The following is a 25,068-nucleotide window of genomic DNA, read 5'->3' as shown; positions in this document are numbered from 1 at the left end:
ATATATATATATATATATATATATATATATATACATGATGTTTTTTGTTAGTAAATATGTGGTATCCAAAACTTCGAGTGGCTTAGTTTTAGCTTCAACTTTTTTAATTGTCTTTATAGAAATATCTTTGAGAGACCTTTTGCTGTCTGATTATTAATTAAAAAGAAAATCAATGGATTAATCAATTAGCAAAATAACCAGCAGTTTCAGCTCTAGTTATCTGTCTTTTTGCCATCAGGATGTGAAAGTGGAGAACAACGTCTTACGGAGAGAAGTGAAGCGTGTCCGGGATCTCGTCTACGTAGAGGCAGAAAGCATGCTGTCCCTGGAGATGAGGAAGTTAGAGCTGGAGAAAGTCATGCAAGAGAGGGAGCAGGAGATTAAAGTTTACACGGGAATGCTCAGACAGCAGCTGAAGATTACTGAGAAGGACAGGCAGCATCTGAGGTGGGAAAGCCGGTAGCTCATCTAAAGCGCAACAAAAAACATAATCGTACCAAATGTTTATGTCTTTATTTCCAGCAAAAACTCTGTAATTTGTCCCTTAATTCTGTCTCAGCATGGAATTAAATGAAAAACTGTCCAAAATTGACAAGATGAAGAAACGTTTTGAAGCCATGGAAAAAAATATGACTGGTCCTGAGGAGAAATACCAGACTTGCATCACTAAGGTGGGGAACCTTTGACCGTGCAGAGCCCGTATGCTGCAGCCCTCCAATCACCTCCAATTATTGCTGCTTGTTTTTTGTTTTTTTTACTAGGCTGTGCTAGAGAAAATGGAACTTCAACAGAAAACAGATGAAATAGACGCTCAAGTCCGCAAGATGGAGCTCGAAACTAAAGCCCTCCAGAACACTGTGCAGCTGTTCACTGATGGCTCCTCCTTCTTTCACAGTCTTCTCAACAAAGCAACGAAATGCTGTACGTATGACAGAAAGTTCTGGAAGAAGATGAAAGTCACATTAGCTGGAAAACATACAAACAGAGATTAAACTTAACAGAAATGTTTTTTCAAGGTCCAGAGTATCAGGAAAACGAGAAGCAACAGGAGGAAATGAAGGCCACCGAGGAAAAGCTGAAGTTAAAGAAGCAAGAAGTTTGTTCGCTACGCGAGGAAATCCAGGTTCTTTAGAGTTTAAGGATAAGCAACGCATTAATATTATCTGTTAAAAAAGAGCAATCTAACCACAGTCTGAGGATTACACATATGAAAATATACCCTGATGCTTTGGTGCTTGGAGGGTCCCCAATGTTTATATCTGTTGAATTTTCCCAGATTATTTTTCTCCCTAGGTCTCCGGGTTTGAAATTATTTATATTTTCTAAAAACTTTGAAGTATGTTACAGGATTATTTGTAGTTTTCGTTTTTTTCTCTACTTTTTCTACTACATAAAATCTGAATAAAGAAACTGTTTGAAATCTCTTAACCCCACACTGCTCCTAGCCTGGTGAGACCATCCTGATCTCGCGAGCTTTCAAGGTTTCACTCGCAGATCAGTCTGGAGACTCTCCGTTAAAGAAAATTTGGAGCCGTTCACCAAACGAACGTCCAATCAGCGTTGGCTTTGAGGCGGGTTGAGGTGTGACACAAAGAGAAGCGTGACAGTTCAGTCTAAAGAACATGGCGGCTTCAGCCGATGAAACTAATGTTAGCTTGGCTATCGAGCAAGTTTTATCGGAATTACAGAGTATTTCTTCACTGAAAGAAGAGCAAAACACTGCTCTGGAGGCTTTTCTCAGAGGAAAAGATGTTTTTGCTCTTCTCCCGACTGGTTTCGCCAAGAGTTTGATCTATCAATTGGCTCCTCTTCGTCGTCGCTCTGTTAGTACGTCATATGCTTCGTTGATCTGATTGGTTTATTTGGCCCGTCTATCACCAACATAGGCCAATCAGCTAACCAGTATTTTCGCCCCTTCCCAAAATTACTTCAACGGAAGTTTTCCAGATGGATATGCGGAGCAAATCCATCTGGCGTATCCATCTGGCGGAGTCAGGTTACACTGCTCCCTGGGCGCCACACAATGGCAGCCCACTGCTCCCCAAGGGGGGGGTGTCAAATTCAGAGAGTGAATTTCCTCATTGTGGGACAATAAATGGATTTAAATTACATTTTCAGTGTGCTACAGGGAATAAATATTTTTGCATCTTTTCTTTTTAGCATCTTGGCCGAAGCCTTTGGGAGATGCAACTAACTGAGTGAACTGTGTTGGTATATGACAGTAAAGCAGCTTATATTTTCATCCGCTAAATTCTACAGGTGCTGGTCATAAAATTAGAATATCATGAAAAAGTAGATTGATTTCAGTAATTCCATTTAAAAAGTGAAACTTGTATATTATATTCATACATTACATACAAACTCATATATTTCAGATGTTTATTTTGTTTAATTTTGATGATTACAAATGACAACAAATGAAAATCTCAAATTCATCATATCAGAAAATTAGAATATTGTGAAAAGGTTCAAAATTGATGGCCCCTGGTGCCACACTCTAATCAGCTAATTAACTCAAACCACCTGCAAAAGCCTTTAAATGGTCTTTCAGTCTAGTTCTATAGGCTACACAATCATGGGGAAGACTGCTGACTTGACAGTTGTCCAAAAGACGACCATCGACACCTTGCACAAGGAGGGCAAGACACAAAAGGTCATCGCTAAAGAGGCTGGCTGTTCACAGAGCTCAGTGTCCAAGCACATTAATAGAGAGGCGAAGGGAAGGAAAAGATGTGGTCGAAAAAAGTGTACAAGCAAGAGAGATAACCGCACCCTGGAGAGGATTGTGAAACAAAACCCATTCAAAAATGTGGGGGAGATTCACAAAGAGTGGACTGCAGCTGGAGTGAGTGCTTCAAGAACCACCACACACAGACGTATGAAAGACATGGGTTTCTGCTGTCGCATTCCTTGTGTCAAGCCACTCTTGAACCACAGACAGCGTCAGAAGCGTCTTGCCTGGGCTAAAGAGAAACAGGACTGGACTGCTGGTAAGTGGTCCAAAGTCATGTTCTCTGATGAAAGTAAATTTTGCATTTCCTTTGGAAATCAAGGTCCCAGAGTCTGGAGGAAAAGAAGAGAGGCACTTCATCCACGTTGCTTGAAGTCCAGTGTAAAGTTTCCACAGTCAGTGATGGTTTGGGGTGCCATGTCATCTGCTGGTGTTGGTCCATTGTGTTTTCTGAGGTCCAGGGTCAACGCAGCCACATACCAGGAAGTTTTAGAGCACTTCATGCTTCCTGCAGCTGACCAACTTTTTGGAGATGCAGATTTCATTTTCCAACAGGACTTGGCACCTGCACACAGTGCCAAAGCTACCAGTACCTGGTTGAAGGACCATGGTATCCCTGTTCTTAATTGGCCAGCAAACTCTCCTGACCTTAACCCCATAGAAAATCTATGGGGTATTGTGAAGAAGAAGATGCAATACACCAGACCCAACAATTCAGAAGAGCTAAAAGCCACTATTAGAGCAACCTGGGCTATCATAACACCTGAGCAGTGCCACAGACTGATCGACTCCATGCCACGCCGCATTGCTGCAGTAATACAGGCCAAAGGAGGCCCAACTAAATACTGAGTGCTGTACATGCTCATACTTTTCATGTTCATACTTTTCAGTTGGCCAACATTTCTATAAATCCTTTGTTTTTATTGGTCTTCAGTAATATTCTAATTTTCTGATATGATGAATTTGAGATTTTCATTTGTTGTCATTTGTAATCATCAAAATTAAACAAAATAAACATCTGAAATATATGAGTTTGTATGTAATGTATGAATATAATATACAAGTTTCACTTTTTAAATGGAATTACTGAAATCAATCTACTTTTTCATGATATTCTAATTTTATGACCAGCACCTGTAGATCTTAAAATGTTTCATGTAAATCAAGCTACTAAAAAAAAAGATCCCTTTAACCTTATTTTCTCTCCTTCTTTGCCCTAATTTCCTGTAGTAACTGAGTCCAACTGAGAATATCATGAATCTATTATTCCCGCTCATGTGAAACCTATCTATTGTGAATCTCTGTATGTATAAAAGCTGCTGTGTCTTTTTATGTGTGCTAACGTGTGTGTCTGTGTGCTGGCCTCAATTTTTCAGGACATGAACAACACTTGGGAGAGTCTTCTGAAAGATGAGACGGTGGAGAAACATCAGATACTGGACAAAAAGACTTTGATTGCTAAACGGGAAAAAGAAGCAGGCTCCATACAGGAGAGAATAGGCAGAGCAACGAAGAAGGTTGGCTAAGATGCTATTCTGCTTTATTAAACACATCAAATATACATCTAATTAGAACAGAAGTAGACACAGATTTCCAGTTTATTCTAATTATTCCGCTCAGCAGACCGTCTCGTTAAAGGAATAGTACACCCAAAACATTATTAGCCTTCATTTTCTACTCACCCCCATGCTGAACAACACTCTGGAGTACTTTTTTGATATCTCAAATGCATCTGGAGATCTGGGAGGCTTCTTGCTGTCTGCTGACATTCAAATAATGGAGGTCTATGGCGCCCGAGGCAGAAAGGTCCATAAAAGTCCACAAAAAACGTGTCAATATTCCTCCATACTGCTCGTCCAATGTATTCCAAGTGTCCTGAGTGGGTAGCGTCCAGAATTTACTCGAAACTAAGTCATTTAGAATGTTTTTAGAGCATAAACAGTAGTGTATAGGATTTCCTAAAAGCACGCGCCTGCGAGTTCACGAGTCTACGGAAACCGCGGCAGACCAAACCAGATGAAAGTGCGCATTCAGCGTCTGCTCTGCCGATAATGCAAGCGTAGAAGAAAAAATGTGCTGTTTACCTGTGCAAAGAAAGAAACAACGAAAGAAAAATGTCTGAGGACTTCAGTGTTGAAGAAGAGCATGAGTTCTTTGCCGAGCTAAATGCGCACTTTCATCTGGTTTGGTCTGCCGCGGTTTCTGTAGGCTCGTGAACTCGCAGGCGCGCGCTTTTAGGAAATCCTATACACTACTGTTTATGCTCTAAAAACATTCTAAATGACTTCGTTTCGAGTAAATTCTGGATGCTACCCACTCAGGACACTTGGAATACATTGGACGAGCAGTATGGAGGAATATTGACACGTTTTTTGTGGACTTTTATGAACCTTTCTGCCTCAGGCGCCATAGACCTCCATTATTTGAATGTCAGCAGACAGCAAGAAGCCTCCCAGATCTCCAGATGCATTTGAGATATCAAAAAAGTACTCCAGAGTGTTGTTCAGCATGGGGGTGAGTAGAAAATGAAGGCTAATCATGTTTTGGGTGTACCATTCCTTTAACCAGCATTCTACAGACTGACCAACTTAAATTATCTCCACTCCACCACTAGTTAAAGGCCTGGGGAGGAAACAGCCCTATTCTTTGCTCCTGTTCATGCATGTCTGAGCGCCAAAGACTAAGTAATTGTATCATTAAATGTCTTCTTAATGTCTTTTCTCTTCGTGTGAGTTGTTCAGATTGAAGTACTTTGAGCAGGCGTTTGAACATGTTGATTATGATCGCTGATTCTGTTTCTTTTGTAACTTTTGTAAGATAATCTTACACCCCAGCAAGGGATGACTGCTGTTTCCTCTTTCCTCCTCTTGCTTGTTTTCTCATAAGGAGAGCCTTTATCCCATCCCTGTGTTAATGTTGCCTGTTGGGGTCTAGCAACTGTGATGCTGCCGGCGGTCCTCTCTCTGTTTGGCTCTCATACTCTCTTTATGTGATTAAACAAGTTTGTTGCGTAGCCATCCGACATGCAAACTGTGTCTGGGCAAACTTTGAAAATTACTTTTGTTTTCTCCTTGTCATTTGGCGAAAAGCCAAACCAGTTCCACGTGACGAAAGTGGAGTTTATTTAGCAAACAACTGCTCCGTTTGGCTTTCAGCCATGACGCTACATGTGTTTGTATATTTATTATTTTAACCATGTATTAACTCAAAAAGTAACAGTGCATGTGATATTCGCATTTATGTATTTTCTGAGATATTTTAACCCTCTATATACCTCAGGGATCACATCACAATGATTAAACCATCGCTCGACCATCACTTTGGGAACCCCTGACCTAGATGAATACTGCTCCTATCAAGTGTGCTCAGTGGTCGCTCACACGATCACATTTCCTGCATCTGAATTTGGATGTCAGAACCAGATTACAACAGAACCAAAATCTGACCTGTTTACATTGGTTTACATCTCAGCCTCACTGGTGCATTAAAAGCAAAACGAAGCAAGGTCGCCTGGAGCTTTATTTACTGGAAAGTTAGGGTGAATACAAACACATCTTAATCAATTCCAATCAGTTATGTGTTTTTTTTTCAGTTGGATATAACTTTGATCACCAAAAAAATATTTGCTGTGCCTCAAAATAACACTGTCCAAAAAAGATAGAACCTATTACCATACCATACCAAACTTTATTTATGAAGCATTTTATTCACCGAGAGGACCAAGGTGCTTTACACATTTGTAAAATACAATGCAATTATAAAATAGAAAAGATCTAATATTGTTACATTTTGGTTGTCACGATTTGGTGTTGGATTGAGGACCCAAAAGCAGAGGCAAGTTGGCAGAGGGGAATTTTGGTGGGTTTAATGAAGTTTACAGGTACGGAGGCAGGACTCAAAGATCCAACAAAAATAACAACGAACGAGAACCAAGGAGACATCAGGAGAAACCAAACTCTAGGAGCCAGGGAGAGACGAGGTAAACAGACAGACGTTTGACGAGGATCCAGCAAACAGGAACTGAAGAGGGAGGCTTTTAAAGGGGACAGAGACAAAGAGAGGGCTAACGAGGGGATTGAAAACAGGTGAGGGCAGAGCAGAAAACAGAGCAAGGGAAAAAGGACACAAGAGGGCAGCAGAGGACAACAAATGGAAAACCTGGAAGACAGGAACTAACAAACCAAGACTGTGACAATACCATACCAAACTTTATTTATGAAGCATTTTATGCACCGAGAGGACCAAGGTGCTTTACACATTTGTAAAACACAATGTAATTATAAAATAGAAAAGATCTAATATTGTCACATTTTGGTTGTGGTTTAGATGACCCAAATGCAGAGGCAGAGAGGCTGAGGCGATTTCTTGTAGTTTTAATGCAAACAATAATAACAGAGGCAAAATCCAACAAAAAATGTAACACAGACCAGAACCATGGAGACATCAGGGGAAAACATGCACAAGGAGCCAGGGAGAGACGAGGTGAGCAGAGAACAGCGACGACAGGACCAGCAACAACAAGGAACCAACAACGAGTGACAGCAGAGGGAGAGTATATGTAGCTGACTGAGACAAAGGCAGGGCTAACGAGCCAACGAGGAGCATGTGGGAGGAGACAACAAGGGAGCCAAGGGGAAAGGAACACACACAAGAGGGCAACAAAGGACAACAGAAAAACCTGAGAACTAACATAAATCTAGAAACTACAACAAAATAGGAATTAAACCAATAAAACTAGGAAAAATGGAGCAAAGTAAAGCGCAACAGAACCAAGACCATGACAAATATAAGATATATTAATATAAAGACACAATAAAACAAACAGTAAAACACAATAACAGTTCTGAATTACGCTATTGCTCAAACCTATAAAGCATGGTCAAGGTGGGAAAACCCCCTAAAGCAAGGATCTTCAACATTTTCCAGGCCAAGGACCCTCAAACTGATGGCGAGATGGAGTGGGGACCCCTAATTATATATATATATATATATATATATATATATATATATATATATATATATATATATATATATATATATATATATATATATATATATATATATATAATAATTATTTTTTTTTAACCAGGAAAAAAATCCCATTGGGATTAAAAACCTCTTTTTCAAGGGAGTCCTGGCCAAGAGGCAGCAAAGTTACGAAACCAACATAGATACATTAAAATAAATGACAAAAGAAGAAGAAAAGAAAAAAAAAAAAACATATCAAGGAAAACAATTACTGATCATTGAGGCTGCTTCATATTCGTGTACTTTAAACTTTAAAAAGAATTTAAAGATAAAACCTCAGTCAATTTCCAGTTTCTTTGTAAAAAATTCCACGCACAAGGAGCTGCATAGCTAAAGGCTTTCTGTGTGCATTGATGACTGGAAGACATTTTTCTGCCTGCATTTATCTGTTTACTACAGTGTGTTGAATTCATGTTAATATGTATTTAAAGACATTTCAATAATGGAAAAAATTGCAGGGGGGTATATAAAAAAAAGTCTAATCAGCCCAAACTTTCGTGACCCCCATGCAGTACCTCTGCGGACCCCCTAGGGGTCGCGGACCCCCTGTTGAAGACCTCCGCCCTAAAGTCTTAATATCGAAACACTGAGCTCTAAATTAGCAGAAAATAACCATTAACTGTAGAGAGGTACTTGGACATATGATTTGGGATATCTAAATAAATAGTTCAGCAAAAAAATTTCACATGGTAACGCTTTATTATACCTGATCTAATGTAAGAGCTTCTGCTGACGTCTCGGTTAGAGTCGGAATTGTTTGGATTAATCAGATCTTTCTTATGTTTTTTTTTTTTATATTAATGTTCTCCTTGGTGAACCTTGTAGTTCACTAAACTGACCAAAGATATCCGCTCAGCAAGAAACACCAAAAACGAGACTCTGGAGGAGCAAGATCTGAAACTGAGAGAGTTAAATGAATTCAACAACACCATCAGAAAGATGGTGAATAAGGCCATAGAGGAGGATCCTGAGCTCAGACCTGTGCTGGAGCAACACTTTAAACAGGTGCAGTTTTCTTTTAAGGAGAAGCATTCAGCATTTAGTTGGATGAAGATATTGTTAAAGTTTAATGTTCCTGTCTGCTGTTTCTCTCAGGCCAGCCTGCCCTTTCCATCTCCTTCCTCCGTCCTCGGTAGTCAGCGGAGCTCCAAGAGGAGCTCTCCTCGCATCCCCTCGTCTCTCAGGTCTGACCTTAGTAATTCCCAACTCAATCTGTGCTTTATTTTATAGATGCTTTAATTAAAGTAAATGCTCTTCAAATGCTCATTATCATGGCCAAAAGTTTAAAACAATATTAAGTAGGGATGCACGATATAATCGACCCCTATCGGTATCGGCCTGTATCGGCCTTAAAACTGAATATTGGACATCGGCCACCCCACCAATATTTAACCCGATATTTGATCAGCTTCTAAAGTCTAAAAAATAATTAAAAAAACTACTTCTTCTTCTTCCTCAAAAACTTCTTTTTTACAGACTTAAAAACTTCTAAAGACGAGGGAAAAAATATTGATACATTAAAATATCCCAATATCTTCATATGCTGATATATTGCCATTTAAAAACACCATATCAATCTCTTTTACTAATGAAATATTGCTATATGTCATCGTTATGCTACGAAATCCCCCGAAAATTCACAAAATTTTGCCATATTTTTATATGTTGATATATTGACGCGGTATCGATCTATTTTAATAACAAAATCTCACAATAATTTGCAAAATATCACGAGAGTTTGTAACAGAACGATGAAATTTCACGAGATTTTGAAAGTAAAATAGATCGATACCGCGTTTTTAAAAATCAATTTGATATCAGCATATGAAAATATATTTGAGTATATTATTTTTCAAAGTGTCAGAAATGGATAACAAAACTGCTATTTTCAATGACTACTTATTTTTGTCCAGCTTTAACATCGGTATCGATATCGATTATCGGCTACATGAGTTTTAAAATATCGGCATATCGGATATCGGCCAAAATCCCAATATTGTGCATCCCTAATATTAAGTTATAATAAGAAAATAAAGACTTAGAAGCAGAAGTTAGAATTTATTTGAGCTTCTCTTAGAAAAATTTGAAGGAGGAACCCAACCAGTATTTCTAACTATTTTGGGTTTCCTCAAAAAGAGCCTGAATTTAACTCAAATCCATTATTTTCAGTTTGGTTGAGGCTGGGGTCATTCCATGAGCTTAATGCAAGTTGTCCTGGTAGCTGAGTATCTGACTCAAACTTCCCTTCACTGATGAAAGGCAACATGCAGGATTTAGTTTAGGATTTTTATTTTATTTTTTTATTTTATTTATTTATTTTTTAAGGATTTTTATGATGTGCAATTTGATATGGAGGGCAGGAAGTAACTTGGTAACAGAGGGAAGCGTTGAAGAGAGTCATTTTAGAAAGGTTTTAGATCCCTTTTTAAGATTAAGAAACAAAAATTAAAGAATTTATTGAATGCTCATAACATTCATTATTATTATTATTATTATTATTATATTAAACATTTAGCTAATTTCTCATAACAATAACAGTTTCTGATCAAGATCTGCCAAACTCATAGATAGACTGGAAGAGTTTTGGCTGTGGATTCAAACAGGTCCAGCCTTCCCCGGCTTTCACAACACGTACGCTCTGTCGCCTGGCAACTGTGATAGTTAAGACAAAAAGCAGGAAAAGAATGGATACCGAACTCCTCACCACTGTTTCTTTTTATTTGTTTTCTTTTATTTTTAATGTAAAGTGAACAAAGACTATACTCATGAGAATACAGCGTGGAATAAGGGTGACAACCACCAGGAGCATGAACAGATAACAGCAAATGTAATTATATAAAAAGGGATAGAAAGATATAAGTAAATCATGTCAAAAAATTATATCTGCAAAATATCCAATCCAATCCAATCCACTTTATTTATATAGCACGGTTTAAATAAACACAAGGTTTCCAAAGTGCTGCACAAAAAGATAAAATAACTAAAATAAATAAAAGTAATAAACTAAAATAAAATAAAAGCACTGCCCGCACAGGATAAAAATATGCATGTGTATACATAAAATCAACATGTGTACATAAAATCAACATGTGTACATAAAATCAACATGTGTACATAAAATCAACACTCTACATGGTGTTAAAAGCCAAAGAAAAGAGGTGGGTTTTAAGAAGCGTTTTAAAATGAGACAGAGAGGTGGCCTGTCTAATGTGCAGCGGCAATGCATTCCAGAGTTTTGGAGCTGCAACAGAAAACGCTCGATCCCCTCTGAGCTTAAGCCTTGCTTTAGGCACTGTCAGGAGCAGCTGATCAGCTGACCTGAGAGATCGGCTGGGAGTGTAGGGGTGCAGAAGCTCAGAGAGGTAAATTGGGGCAAGGCCATTCAAGGCTTTAAAAGTAAATAAAAGAATTTTAAAATGAATCCTAAAATGGATGGGCAGCCAGTGGAGTGAAGCTAAAACAGGTGAAATGTGCTCGTACTTGCGTGTGCCAGTTAAAAGACGTGCAGCAGCATTTTGAACAAGTTGAAGACGAGCAATTGAGGACCCAGCAATCCCCACATAAAGTGCATTACAGTAATCCAGCCGAGTGGTCACAAAGGCGTGGATTACTGTCTCAAAGTGCCGTCTCTGAAGGACTGGTTTGATCTTTGCCAGCTGCCTTAGCTGGAAAAAGCTAGATTTCATTACAGCTTTTATCTGGCTGTCAAATTTAAGGTCTGAGTCCACTTTTACCCCGAGGTTTCTTACAGTTGGTTTACTGTATTGCGATAGAGAACCTAGATCAACTAGGGAGGGGGTCACAGATGTGCCACCAAAGACCATGACTTCTGTCTTTTCTTCATTACAATTCAGAAAATTTAAAGACATCCAAGCTTTAAGGTCATGTAAACACCTTAACAGTGGTTCAACAGAGTAGGAATCAGCCTTTTTGAGGGGGACATAAATCTGGCTGTCATCAGCATAACAGTGAAAGGAAATGCCATGTTTCCTGAGAATGGAGCCAAGTGGGAGTAGATAGAGAGAAAATAAAAGAGGGCCAAGCACGGAGCCCTGTGGGACCCCACATGAGAGAGGAGCAGTGGAGGACACAGAGTCATCAAGGCTGACACAGAAAGTCCGATGTGACAGGTAGGACATGAACCATTCCAGTGCTAAGCCCCTGATGCCCACCCACTGTTCCAAACGAGCAATCAGGATTTCATGGTCCACTGTATCAAATGCTGCAGTCAAATCTAAAAGTACAAGGACAACACAGTGTCCAGAGTCAGTAGCTAAAAAGATGTCATTAAAAACTCTTAAAAGCGCTGATTCTGTGCTGTGCAATGTTTTAAAACCAGATTGGAAAATCTCAAGAACATTTTGTTCATTTAAAAAGTCCATGAGCTGAGAATAAACAATCTTCTCTAAGATTTTTGAGAAGAAAGGCAACTTAGAGATAGGCCTAAAATTCGACAGAACAGTAGGATCCAGCCCAGGTTTTTTTAATAAAGGCTGCACGACTGCATGTTTAAGATTTAAAGGGACTACTCCAGAGGACAGACTGCTATTAATAATTGTGAGACACGATGGCCCGATAGTGGGAAAGACCTCCTTAAAAAATCGGGGTGGGACAGTATCATCTGGAGACCCTGAAGGCTTCAAGTGACCCACAATCTCCTGCACAAAAGGCAGGGTCACAGGTTCAAACATGTCAAACACAGCAGAGCAGGGGACAAACACCGAAGGATCAGAAGCAGGAGGTGAAATAAGTGCTCTGGTAGAAGTGACTTTATCAATAAAGTAGTGAAGAAAGTTCTCACACACAGCAGGGGAGGCCTCAATTACAGTCTGAGGTGCATTCAGAGCAGAGTTGATAACTTTAAACAACACACAAGGCTTACCACAGTTTAAAAGAACAATATCGGAAAAATATCTTCTTTTAGCCTCTTTCACAGTGGATTGGTAATGACGCCAACACTCTCTCAGTAATTGAAAAGATATTTGCAATTTGTCCTTTTTCCACTTTCGCTCAGCTCTTCGACAATTCTGTCTGGCAGTCCTGGTTGTTTCATTCAACCAAGGCTCTGATTTAGCTTTCTGCTGCCTGATCTTTAATGGAGCTGTAATGTCTATGGCAGTTTGACAGGTGTCGAGAAACCATGAGTTAAGAGCCTCTGTATCCTCATACAAAGACTCAGGAATAACGCAGTTCTGACTGTACACTGCGGAGAAGTGAGCAGCAGTGGAAGGGTTAATCACTCTGCATCTGTGAGCAGCAGCGTGAGATTTAACTATGTGACAGCAAACAGGAGCTTCAAAAAGTACAGGCATATGATCTGAGAAAAAAGCGTCACGGACCTCCAGGTTAAGAACAGGCAAACCATAAGATAAAACAAGATCAAGTGTGTGACCACGTTCATGTGTAGGCCCGAGTACAGACTGAACAAGATTAAAAGAATCAATGATATTTAAAAATTCCCGCACTAAAGGGCTTTCAGGGCAACACACATGAATATTACAATCTCCAACAATAAGGACCCGGTCATATTTGGGCATGATATCAGCCAAGAACACAGAAAAGTCTGTTAAAAAGTCTCTGTTATATTTTGGAGGCCGGTAGACCACAGCACACAGTACCCTGTGAGAATGCCCCAGCTCAAACAAACTGAGTTCAAAGCTGGTAAAGGAGGTTAAGAGCGATATCTGTTTACAATCAAAGTTACTCTTAAAAACAGTCGCAATTCCTCCTCCTCGGCCAGACGTCCGAGGAGAGTTAAAAAAGGCGCACTCATCAGGTAGAAGATCGGTGAAAACACTGGACTCACCAACCTTCAGCCAGGTCTCAGAGATGAAGAGGAAATCCAAATTCCGGGATATGAAGAAATCCTTAAGAATAAATGATTTATTCACAAGCGATCTGGCGTTTACCAGGCCAAATCTAGCATGAGCTGGCGGGTCAGGGCGATCAGCTGACCGGGAGGCCCGACACAGAGGCCGCAGGTTCCCCAGATTTACTCCGCGCCAGCGGGGACGAAGAGAGCAGAGTCCGCGGGGTTGAAACATCACATCCGAGCCCGCTACCGGTACCAACCAGGCAGCGACGGGGTCCAGGGAACGTCGAGAGACACAAAGGCGAAGCCCCGCTCCATATCCACCTCGATCAGGACGTACCAACCCGGCCTTCAGCCTCACCAGACAGCCGCTACGCTTACCCCGGCGGCGGGGCCGTTTTCGCCGCGGGGGTGGCGTCGGAGTGTGGCAGAGGTATGTCGGGATGCCCGATAGGAAAGGAGGCAACGATTTTTGTCCATAATAATTGAAGTTGACGTTGACAAGATTTTTGGCGTAAATCCTCAGATCTAACAGTGTTTGGCGATCATACACCCGTAGAGTGTTGACGGTATGTTCAAAATAAGTTATAAACAATAGAAAAACAAACAACAATCGGAGCAGCTGACGGCCCGCCTGACACACTGGCGCCATCTTGCTTTTTCCTATATGAAAATATCCTATATTCAATGACAAAAAATACTTAGTTTTTTAATAAATTATGAAAAAATAAAGGTATTCAATATAAGCTATTCAATAGTAAATTAGATCAACAATAAAAAATATAAACATTGAAAAGGAATAATCACTAGACTAAAGGCACCTTACGTTTAAACTGGTGAACTGTAAAGTGCCTTGAGATGACGTGTTGTGAATTGGCGCTATAGAAATAAACTGAATTGAAATTAAATTGAAAAAGATAAAGAATAAAAGACGTAAGGGGTAACAAAGAAAGACACTGAGACGGAAAAGCATTGGTGGTAGACATTTTCTTTAAAGACAAAGTATTTATTTCATTTTTAAATGCTATGATTGTTGGGAGAGTTTTGGTAAAATAACATTTCAGTATGAAATATTTAACCATAATAATTATATTATTAATTCTAAATTATATTTGTTTATTGTCAGGTCTAAGCACCTAAAACATCATACATACATGCAGGGAAAGAAAGAAGGCACAGAGACAATTAATTTAGTTCACTCGCGAGGAGAATAGGAAGAGACGGCAGAGTTTACAAATTTCAACCCACTCGGGGGGGACAAGACAAGGAACTCAGACTTGCAGTCGCAGTAAACATGTCCTCTAAATCTCAGTTTTCAGTCAAAGTTTAAGCTGTTGAAGCTGTTCAGCAGGTTGAGTGCTGCTCGTCAATCGACCACAACCTCCCCAAAAGCAAATCTACAAATCACAGTATACTTCAGAAAAGATGGCTATGAAAACATGCACATAGCACACAGCTTTATGCATGATAACACTACACAGATACATTTATATACAATTATTCTAACATTTATCTTGGGCAATAAAATGTATGTTTAAGAATCAATGTTTTTGTGATATAATTAATAATTTGTACATATTCATGGGATGAGAATTAGTCATTATATCTCTTATTTAAATGATCAGTTAGATGTGGCAGCAGTAAAACCATCCTAAATATCCCATGTCTATCTTAGTTATGGTGATGATAAACATAAACCCAATCAACCACACTTAGAATATAAGAACTAAGCCTGGATGTCTGGGCTATGGCACATTTGTTTTAAAGCGTTGTTAATGTTTCACCTGCCCACTGTGGAAAATAAGCTTCAACTGATTAAAGCCTAACGTCAGGTCTCTGTATCTCTGTTTCTTTATGGACCTCTCCAGGTCTCCTGAATCTGCAGCAGGCAGCGGCTCTGAGCCTTGTGCAGCTCCCTGTCCTTGCGTGACAACTTTGAGCCTGGACCTGGACCTGAGCGGTGCCTCTGCTCCTCGAACACCTCCTAAATGTCCCGCCTCTGCAAGCAGTGAAGGCAGCAGCAGAAGCAGGAAGAAATAGACCTAATTGGCCAATTTTCTGTTGAATTGAAGCTTTTAGCTAACAGCTTTTAACAGTTTGTTGTTTGACACAATTTATATGGCTGTATGTTCCAGAGTCACATTAATAAAAACAAAAGGATCAATATTTTAAGAGTTTTTATTTTAAGGTGCTAAATGAGCTTTTGGTTTGTGCGAACGTCTCCGAACTGCTGCTAATCTCTATAGTAGCAATCAACAGAAGATCAGCTCATTCACACACCTTTTATTCAGCTTTGGCATTGCTGTCTACACTTTCCTATATAGTACAATAAGCAGTTTGTTTAAAGTAAAGTGTCAGTATAAGTCCTTATTTTTGTCCAGAATAGAATAGAATATACTTTAATGTCCACTAAGGGAAATTTATCATAGAATCAAGGGTGTGAAGTGCATTGTAATAGCTTCCCCTAGATACAATAAATAAATATCCCAGCTACAGACTACAAACACATTGATGACGCATAAAAAAATCTATTGGGAATAAGCCTTTGTGGACAGAGGGGTGTTTTCCCAGTGCAGCCGCTGCAGTTGATTTTGGCCCAATCTCAAACCCAATCTCAAAAAAGCAACTGTGGCAGCTGCCTCAGACGACTGATCTCATTCTGATTTCTCAAAGTTTCAATGGACACTACAGACATCAGACGCAGGTAGGAGCGAGTCAGACAGAGATCTAAGCATGCACCACACACAGACCAACAACAATCAGATCTGCACAGTTCCAGTTCAACTCGAACGCACCTATTTTCAAATATATAAACAGAGAGTAATTGTAAGATACTATAACATGAATATTTACCGCAGCTATATACAGAAAGGTAGCATATGAATTATATATATATATATATATATTAGTGGGGGTTATAATACAGGATATATAAGGGCTGATACAAGATTTACAGACTGTGCAGGTACAGTTGAGAAGTACCTGTATGTGGCGTTGGATCCACAGGTTGTGTCTGTGTGTGTGTGGGTATGTGTGAGGGAAACAATCCATCGTGTGTTCGTGATAGAGACCGACATTTTTTCGGTAATCCCACGGGTCACGGGATTCTCGTGGGATGGGAGTCAGTATTAGTAACGATCACGTGATTGGGACGGTACAGGATTAAACATTAACGGGAGCAGACGGGAGCGGGAGCAAACCAATAGTAACAAAAAAAAAAAAAAACTAGGATCGATGCCAAAAAATAAAATAAAATAGAAAGAAAAAAAAATCCAGTGCTGGCGCCGCCATTTTGTAGTTTTTTGCCTTGAAGCCTACACTATAATGCGAGTCAAAAAAACTACATGACCCAAAAACCAACAGTGCTTCCGCTCTGAGTTTTTCACCCGCGCTCAAAAACAACAATGGAGGGACCAACAGTTAGTGGCGAACTCGACTTCGAAAAGTTTGATTTGCAACGCAAGCTGAATGGGAGTGGTGCAGGAGCGGGAGTCATTCTGAATGGGAGTGGGAGTAATTTCACCAGGAGTGGGACGGGACAGGATTTAGATTTCTACTCTGGCCCGGGATCGGGACGGGACACAATTTTTTTCTGTGGGAGTGGAACGGGAAAGGAGTGAAAATCCACTCCCGTGTCATTCTCTAGTTCGTGAGGACAGTCCATATGTTATCGTTGTGTGTGTGAAAAAACAAAACAAAAAGGAAACTGAAAAATCCATAAAGAGTAAAAATATGGGTAAACAATCATCAAAAATAACTAAAAAAAATTTTGGGTGAAAAAATGTATCAGTTTCATGTGTTTACATATTTATTTATTTCCTCTTTTAAAATGTGTTCTGTGTTTTTAATAATTTGTGATCATATTTCTCTCCGTATTTCTAACGCCTTTCTATGGAAACTCTCTATTGTTGCTTGTGAGTCACACCCTCTTATAAAGGTGTTGGTCTCCGCACCAGAAACAGCCAGACGCTCAGCAGACCCAGAGGGATCTCTTTCCTCCTGAATGGATTCAACCTTCAGCATGTTGTTTTTACTCCTGTTTGCCAGCTGGTTGGCCTCTTGTGCTTCAGAGACAGGTAAGTACATCCACTGAGATTAACAGGAACTTGAAAAAAACAACGAAGAAGCTTTGAATGAAGGCTTGTAGCAAATTAATGTATTCATCTCAATAGACTCCTCTTCAACTCTGGATAGGACGCATTCTTCATGCATCTTGCTCAGTCCATTAATGCGACACTATTCCTGCCTTCAACACATTTAGAACACAGGGGTGAAAGTGATTTCCAACTAAACCAATGCTTGAAGTCTCCCTTTACATGCTGCTTGTGTTTTTATTGCAGTGATAATATTCTTTCAAACAGCTATCAAATCCCAACATGAGCTGAATGAAACTACGCTTGCTCTACTCTTAAAGCAGGTAAAACATTACTTTATTCACAAAAATAACCCAGATGGGATTAAAATCCCAAAAAGTTTGACATGTTTGTTTTTTCCAGCTTCGGGGAATCATCCAGGGACATCAACCAAACGCTGACTTCAGCCTCACGCTCAGGAACGTCACCAAAGTCTGAAACTGTACATATTTCTCTCCCATTACTTTGAGATAAAAAAGGAAAAAAAACAAAAATCTGTTGCACTGCTGTGAAATGCTAGAGAGGAGAGCATTTATTAGATCTAAATGATATTTATCTGAGAAGATATGGGGAGCTTTTATTAACTTAGTGGTTAATCTAGATGGGATCAAATGTTTGAACCGGAGAAGTTGTAGTTTCTGTATATAACAAAAAAAAAACAATAACATTACTTCAACATTTATTTTCTCTTTGGAGTTAATAAAGTCTTTTTGAATTAATCTGAATTAAATAAATGCATTTATGCAGATATCAGCTTTTAAAAAATATTCTATAATATGAACAACTCCTGGTTTTCCTTAGATAGAAAACTTGGAACCAATTTGACTGGATGATCTGGTTGAACTGTAAAGAGCCTTGAGATGATGTGTTGTGAATTGGCGCTATATAAATAAACTGAAATAAACGAAATATATTATGATAAATTATTTTGTGTGGGGCACCTGTCATCATATTTTTTTATGATCATGAAATATGACAGGTCGTTGACGGAAGGGGATCGTGGTATAATCTCTTACCACTTTCCAGATTGGGTGGTGTTAAGGAAGAAATTTCTAAAAGTTAATTTTGGAGAAAAAGTTTGGCTCTCTCTCTTCCTCTGGATCCCAGGTCCTCTCGGCGGCCACGTGTAGCCACAAGGAAAACAACAATGCCTGTTGACGTCACAGAATTACAGAGTTTAATCCAATATAAGACCATGCATAAATTTAGAAGTAAAACAATGCACAAACTTACACCAGAAACTGCAGAACAACGGAGACATACATTGATTTACCTGACATAAATGGAGAGAAGGAAAGAAAGCAAAGACGTACAAAGACATCTTTGGAGAGTTGCAAGAGCAAATCTGATTTGTTACTTCTGTGTAGAAAGTTTTATCCTCTTGTATTTAATTTATTCAAATAAGGCGTACCTTTGCTCCTCCAACCAGGAGCTATCTCTGACCCCTTATCTGAAGCCTAAAACCCTTGCAGTGTTTACGGCCTCTCACAGATGAGTGTGAAAAGCCAGAACTTCCACTATATTGTTTTACGACACAGACAAAAGGCAGTTTAAACGATCCTAGCAAACCATCCGCTGCTGCCACAGGCAAAAAAAAGGTCAACAGGCCAGAATAAGTCACTGATTTAAAACCACAATTTAGGCCATTTGAATCAAGACTAGATTATTTAAAATGTATTTTCTCAACAGTGGTGAAAAGTAGAAACCTGAATAGATGGGTTCTACGCTCATCTCTCCAGCCGCTGCCAGAGCGGATCAAGAAAAAAAAAATCCTATCCTGTCCCCTCAGTATCTGTCAAATGTGTTTATTAATAAAAACATTAAGTTATTAAACATTTCTGTAATATAGCATACTAGTTTTCATGTATTTAGTTAGATTAAAAAAATTGAAATCACAAATAAATTACAAATTTCTTGAGGAAATAATGGGGGAAAATATGAATGTATTAACAAAGAGTGCCAATGTCCAACTACGAATACTGGAATAAGAATCCATTGTAGACTTGCTGCATTGTCCTGTAAAAAGGCATTAATAGCTGAATATGAAATAGTCAAAAATGTATTTGCAAAAGCAAAACTTCTTCACAATTTACTGGCAGATGATTCATGGGTGCATTAGTGTGGGTGGGAACCAGGGGGCAGCAGGGATGAAATATTGATTTCAGAAGTGCACTGGAAAAATGATCCAGAGTATGTCTTAAATTAGGTGTATTAACCCTTAATTTGAGTATGTAAATGAGATAGTTTGCCAATGGAATGAGTATTTTTACTCTTAAAAAAGGATAATTAGATAATATGCACTTGAAAAAAGACAATGCAATTGTGTTTTCTTATTTTAAGTGTAAATCTTCTTGTGTCACTGGCAAAATGTCTCTTTTACCTCCTCAATCCAAGAAAAAATGCACTTATTAAAAAAAACAAAAGACTTATCTAGATTTCGATTTTTCCAGTGTGGGGGATTGCAACTATCTTTTAATCTAACCAACTTCAGTGCTGTGACCATCCAATCACAGACCTGATTCAGTGGCGCATCAGATGTTTGGAAGGTGAGCTTCTCAAGAGTGACAGTGCTGACAGCCAATCACACAAGAAAAGATGGCGGGCCAATCAGGAACTTTTGAGCTGTCTAAGGCCCCGTCCACACGAAGACGAACCCTGGCCTAAACGCACAAATTTTTCACCAAACCAGCCTCTCATCCATACAAAGCCGGCGTTTCGGGGGTCTGTAAACGATATTTTTTTTATTCAGCCTTAAGAGTGGGAAGATTCTGAAACGCCGTTTTCGCGTTTCCATCTTTACGCTCTAACCGCATATTTTTTTTTTTACACGCATGCGTCATAGCGTCGCCTCTAAACATGCATGCGCGACACATCACAACAACAATGGCGCCGTTGCTGCTAATGCTACTCACCCTGCTGTCGGGCTTACAACAGAATCTTCTTCTTCTGGAATATCTCCAGGAAGAACAGAGCAATATCGACGACATAGTTCAGCACCTGAATTTGACTTAACCACGAAAATGGGCCCGCAGGGCAAACATGTATAAATGTTAGTGCGCATGCCCAACATTTTGTCGCATATTTTTGCTTTGGCACCACAGCGCCACTTACAGGCCTGGCATGCATTTTGCAGCGTTTTCATGCATTCGTGTGGACGATCACATTTATTTTACATCTCCGTCTTTACGGCAAACGTTTTGGAAAATATCAGCGTTTCGTGTTCGTTTTGACTTCGTGTGGACGGGGCCTAAAATCAAGAAAGCTGGCTTTAGCTTGAGCAGCTTTTTTTTTCGCATGGTCATATTGCTCGACGAATGTCTGTGTACGGTAGTGTAACATTGTTTTTGGGAAGTAAAATGTGCAGGACATGACATGTCCCCCCCCCATGCCCAGTTGTTATCATCAAAATATTATGAGTATTGAAATATATTCTCCAATCCATTTGAGTGAAAAGTTTAAAAGAGGAAGACAAAAGTTCAGGATCCAATAAGCACTAGTTAAGAAAATATTTTTAAAAGCATTACATAAAGCTAGCAGAGCATATTCTCTATACCAGAGGTCTTCAACAGGGGGTCCACGACCCCCAGGGAGTCCGCGAAAGTACTGCATGGGGGTCGCGAAAGTCTTGGTTGATTACTTTTTTTAATATTCCCTCCTGCAATTTTTTGCACTAATTAAAATGTCTTTAAATACACATTAACATGAATTCAACACACTGTAGTAAACTGATAAATGGAGGCAGAAGATGTCTTTCAGTCATCAATTCACACATTCAGCGACACACAGGAGCTCTTTCAAACCTGGGCACCGTTTCATTCACAACACCTGTCCCATCAACGAGGAATCAGAATTAGAAATACTTTAATAATCCCAGGGAGAAATTACTTTAGTTACATGACTCCATATGTAATAGAGTGACTATAGGACCAGTTTGATATAACACAATTTCATACAATATATATAATTAGGGGTCCCCGCTCCATCTCGCAATCAGTTTGGGGGTCCTTGGCTTTGAAAACGTTGAAGACCCCTGCTCTATACCTACCATCCCATCCATGTACCGATCCAAACCCAGACTCCAAAAGTCAGAGTGATTCAGGATGATGTTGTTCATCATTGCAATGTGCTGAGTGGGACTTTTGGTCATCCAAGACCTGTGAAAGATAGTGTAAGAAAATAAAAAGAATTTTCCAAAATGAGGTGGGTTTTAAGAGGTTAAATGATGTTTTAAATTATATCTGCCATTTCCACAGAAGTACAATGTTCGACTTTACCAGTTTTTCCTTGTTGTCTCAGAGATTCTGTCTCTGTGTTCTGTGCGCTCATAATCCATGGAAACTTGTTAAGTTTTTAACTGGTCTCTGCTCACAATAACCATTTACTAGTGAAACAGCAAAATGAAAAAAAAAATAAGTCTGAAATATAACACTTCTTCATTGAATCAGATATAAATCATAACAATGACTCACTCTTGGCAATTGTCTCTTTCTTTGCAGTTGCCAGTCAAACCTGATGGTCAACCCTGCTAACGGGGAATACGCTGCATATATAAAGAATAAATGCATTATTATCTAAAGTGTATGAAGATAACAAAGAGCATACCTAAAACGTAGCCTTCCATGCAATATTAGAGGGAACAATCCTACTATATTGCTCTTTCATCAGCAATATTGTAATGATATAGTATATTTCTTTGTAGAAACATTTGTGTTGAGGGGATAAACATATTCAAAAAGTAGTTGTGCTGCTCCACACACTGGCTGTTGATAAGACCAGCAAGCTCAGGCACCAGCTTCAGTTTTCTTAGTACCTCTCTCTGGCCTTTGCTGTTCCCCTGGTAGAACACTAGCCTCGTGAGACCATCATGATCTCGCGAGCTTTCAAGGTTTCACTCGCAAATCAGTCTGGAGACTCTCCGTTAAAGAAAATTTGGAGCCGTTCACCAAACGAACGTCCAATCAGCGTTGGCTTTGAGGCGGGTCGAGGTGTGACGCAACGAGAATTGCGACAGTTCAGTCTAAAAAAACATAGCGGCTTCAGCCGATGAAACTAGCGTTAGCGTGGCTATCGAGCAAGTTTTATCGGAATTACAGAGTATTTCTTCACTGAAAGAAGAGCAAAACACTGCTCTGGAGGCTTTTCTCAGAGGAAAAGATGTTTTTGCTCTTCTCCCGACTGGTTTCTGCAAGAGTAGCCTGGCTTGTGGTTGTGTTTTCGTCGTCGCACTGTTACGTCATATGCTTCGTTGATCTGATTGGTTTATTTGGCCCGTCTAACACCAACATAGGCCAATCAGCTAACCAGTGTTTTCGCCCCCTTCCCAAAATTACTTCAACGGAAGGTTTCTGGCGGAGTCAGGTTAGTAGAACACATCGTTCAGAGCAAAATGAGAGGGTGACCATCCGTGTCAGCTGCCATTGTAGGATTTTTCAGCCAATGCATAATCTTGCTCTTTTAAAGCCTGCTTTATTATCTCTGTGGTGGAATCCAGCAAACGTCCTTGAAAAGTGGCAAAGATCCCTGACTTCCAGCAGTTTGCATGAAATGTCGGCCCCTGGCCTAATCGTAAACTCAAACTCTGGGGAAGTGCTTTCAGGATAACAAGAGATCCACAAGATCACGTAACAACTCTGCTGTTAGGTTAGACTTGACAGTATACTGTCAAGTCTAACCTAACATTGACAAGTGATTACAGCCCAACCACCCGGAGTACAACAGAACAATACATAGCAATAGTAATAATTGACAATTGGAGCATGTACAGACAGCTAATGTATGTAAATGCATAATGATACTGTAATTTCTTGTAAATGATCTATGTACTATGATTTAAACACCAGATGCAACCCACACCTTCTCAAAAATCCTGTTGTGTGTGACTCTACTCGACATTTTTTCCGAAATCTCATCACAAGATCAACTTTGGAGCCTTTGTCATTAACACCTCACTGTTTGCAGAGTGCCCTGACTTCCTCTATCTAAAAATGCCTTTGATATGTTGGTGCTGACAGGATATACAAAAATTCTTGTCAGCACAAAGCGGTTAATTTTGCCTATTTCAACTTATCATTCACATTTGAGTTCACAAGCTCATCTGTGAGCCTTTCCTCCTTAATTTAATCAAGAACGTCTTTGCATTTTTTCGTGTTCAATGTGAATGACTGAATTTGACAGACATGTGTGTGGACCAGTGGCAGCTGGTGAAAAGTATTTTTGGTGGGGCTGATATAGCCTAGTGTATGTCTCCAACTAATCCAGAAAAGAAGTTAATTTACTATATAATTAACAGTAACAATGATGATTTTGGTCACAATAACCATGACATGAAATTTTCATATCCTACAACAGGGATGTTCTTCTGGCAAACGGGTAGATGAATAAGGATCTCACCGAATTTGGTGGAAGCTGCACCTCGCTCGTTACTTTCGCCATCGTCCCTCTAATTGTCTGCACCTGCGCTTGGGTGCAGAAGCCTGTTAAAGGGCGGTATTTTCAGCGCCCCAAGACCATAAAATTCTGAGACTCTGATTGGCAATTAAATTATTAAATTGACCTAGCAATAGTACATGATCTCTGCACATGTGGGGCAGTCTGATCCGCGCCCCAAGACAGAGACAGTAGGAGTCTGTCTGTGGAAATCCACAAATGAATGACAGTAGGTAGGTAGGGAAATGTAGTTTATATAATTTGTTTTGCTTATAGGTAGACACTCTAGAGAGTAAAACTGTCATTTATGAGTTAATTTGTAAAAATATATTTTACGTTTCTCTCTTCTTATCAGGGAGGGCGATGCCCCAGCGCCCCCTATGGGCCGGCTGCCACTGGTGTGGACTAATCTATGGAGCCCAGTGCTGGTAAATAGGGTGCACAACAAAAGGGTTCCTCCAACCACCTTGATGAATAAATGTGAAAAGTAAAACCTATTATAATGGACTCAACATTCAGTGCAACTGCTTTCAAGTTGCTCTGGATTTTCACATGACTTACATGGAATCAAACCATGAATGATCATTTCTGTGGCCACACCATCACAGAAATTGTTTATGTCCACATGAGCATCGTAACCATCTGGTGGGCCTTAGATTTCACTCACTGTTAGAGTAGGAGTATGTTTTCATAGCTCAAACACTTAAAAAAGTATTAGTTCATGTAATTTTTCACTTAAAGCCATTTAGAGGCAGAGAAAGTGCTATATATATATAAAAAAAAGTTTTAATTTGAATCACTTTACTGATAGCTGTATGCTATCATTAGGAAAAGGATTATTCCAATGTAACTTTCAGAAGTAGTGTCATCGGCTATAATTTATAAGTAATAATCTGTAATGCTTGAATAATAATGAAGGATTAACCATTAAAGGTTAC

The 25,068-nt window shown here is 39.5% G+C and overlaps 1 protein-coding gene and 1 long non-coding RNA gene across 3 annotated transcripts in view; both read left to right on the top strand.

Annotated features, from left to right (window-relative positions):
* Window positions 1-15,757, top strand: part of ccdc39 (coiled-coil domain containing 39) — a 33,334-nt gene extending 17,577 nt beyond the window's left edge. For both annotated transcript variants that reach the window (XM_038283555.1, XM_038283554.1), the window contains exons 13-20: window positions 239-447; window positions 560-671; window positions 762-921; window positions 1,017-1,123; window positions 4,108-4,248; window positions 8,585-8,764; window positions 8,855-8,943; window positions 15,440-15,757. In XM_038283555.1, coding sequence (XP_038139483.1) covers window positions 239-447; window positions 560-671; window positions 762-921; window positions 1,017-1,123; window positions 4,108-4,248; window positions 8,585-8,764; window positions 8,855-8,943; window positions 15,440-15,611 — 1,170 coding nt within the window. In that variant the 3' untranslated portion in view covers window positions 15,612-15,757. The remainder of the gene's footprint in view (window positions 1-238; window positions 448-559; window positions 672-761; window positions 922-1,016; window positions 1,124-4,107; window positions 4,249-8,584; window positions 8,765-8,854; window positions 8,944-15,439) is intronic.
* Window positions 15,758-17,512: 1,755 nt separating this feature from the next.
* Window positions 17,513-18,183, top strand: LOC119782567. Its single transcript, XR_005280677.1, has 3 exons — window positions 17,513-17,647; window positions 17,912-17,988; window positions 18,068-18,183. It is a non-coding gene; the product is annotated as an uncharacterized LOC119782567 (long non-coding RNA).
* Window positions 18,184-25,068: the final 6,885 nt, after the last annotated feature.

This window comes from Cyprinodon tularosa, unplaced genomic scaffold (assembly GCF_016077235.1).
Source record: "Cyprinodon tularosa strain WSP-4 unplaced genomic scaffold, ASM1607723v1 ctg195, whole genome shotgun sequence".
Taxonomy (NCBI): domain Eukaryota; kingdom Metazoa; phylum Chordata; class Actinopteri; order Cyprinodontiformes; family Cyprinodontidae; genus Cyprinodon; species Cyprinodon tularosa.
The sequence above is the reverse complement of the archived record's forward strand: the minus strand, read 5'-3'. Positions and strand labels throughout refer to the sequence as shown.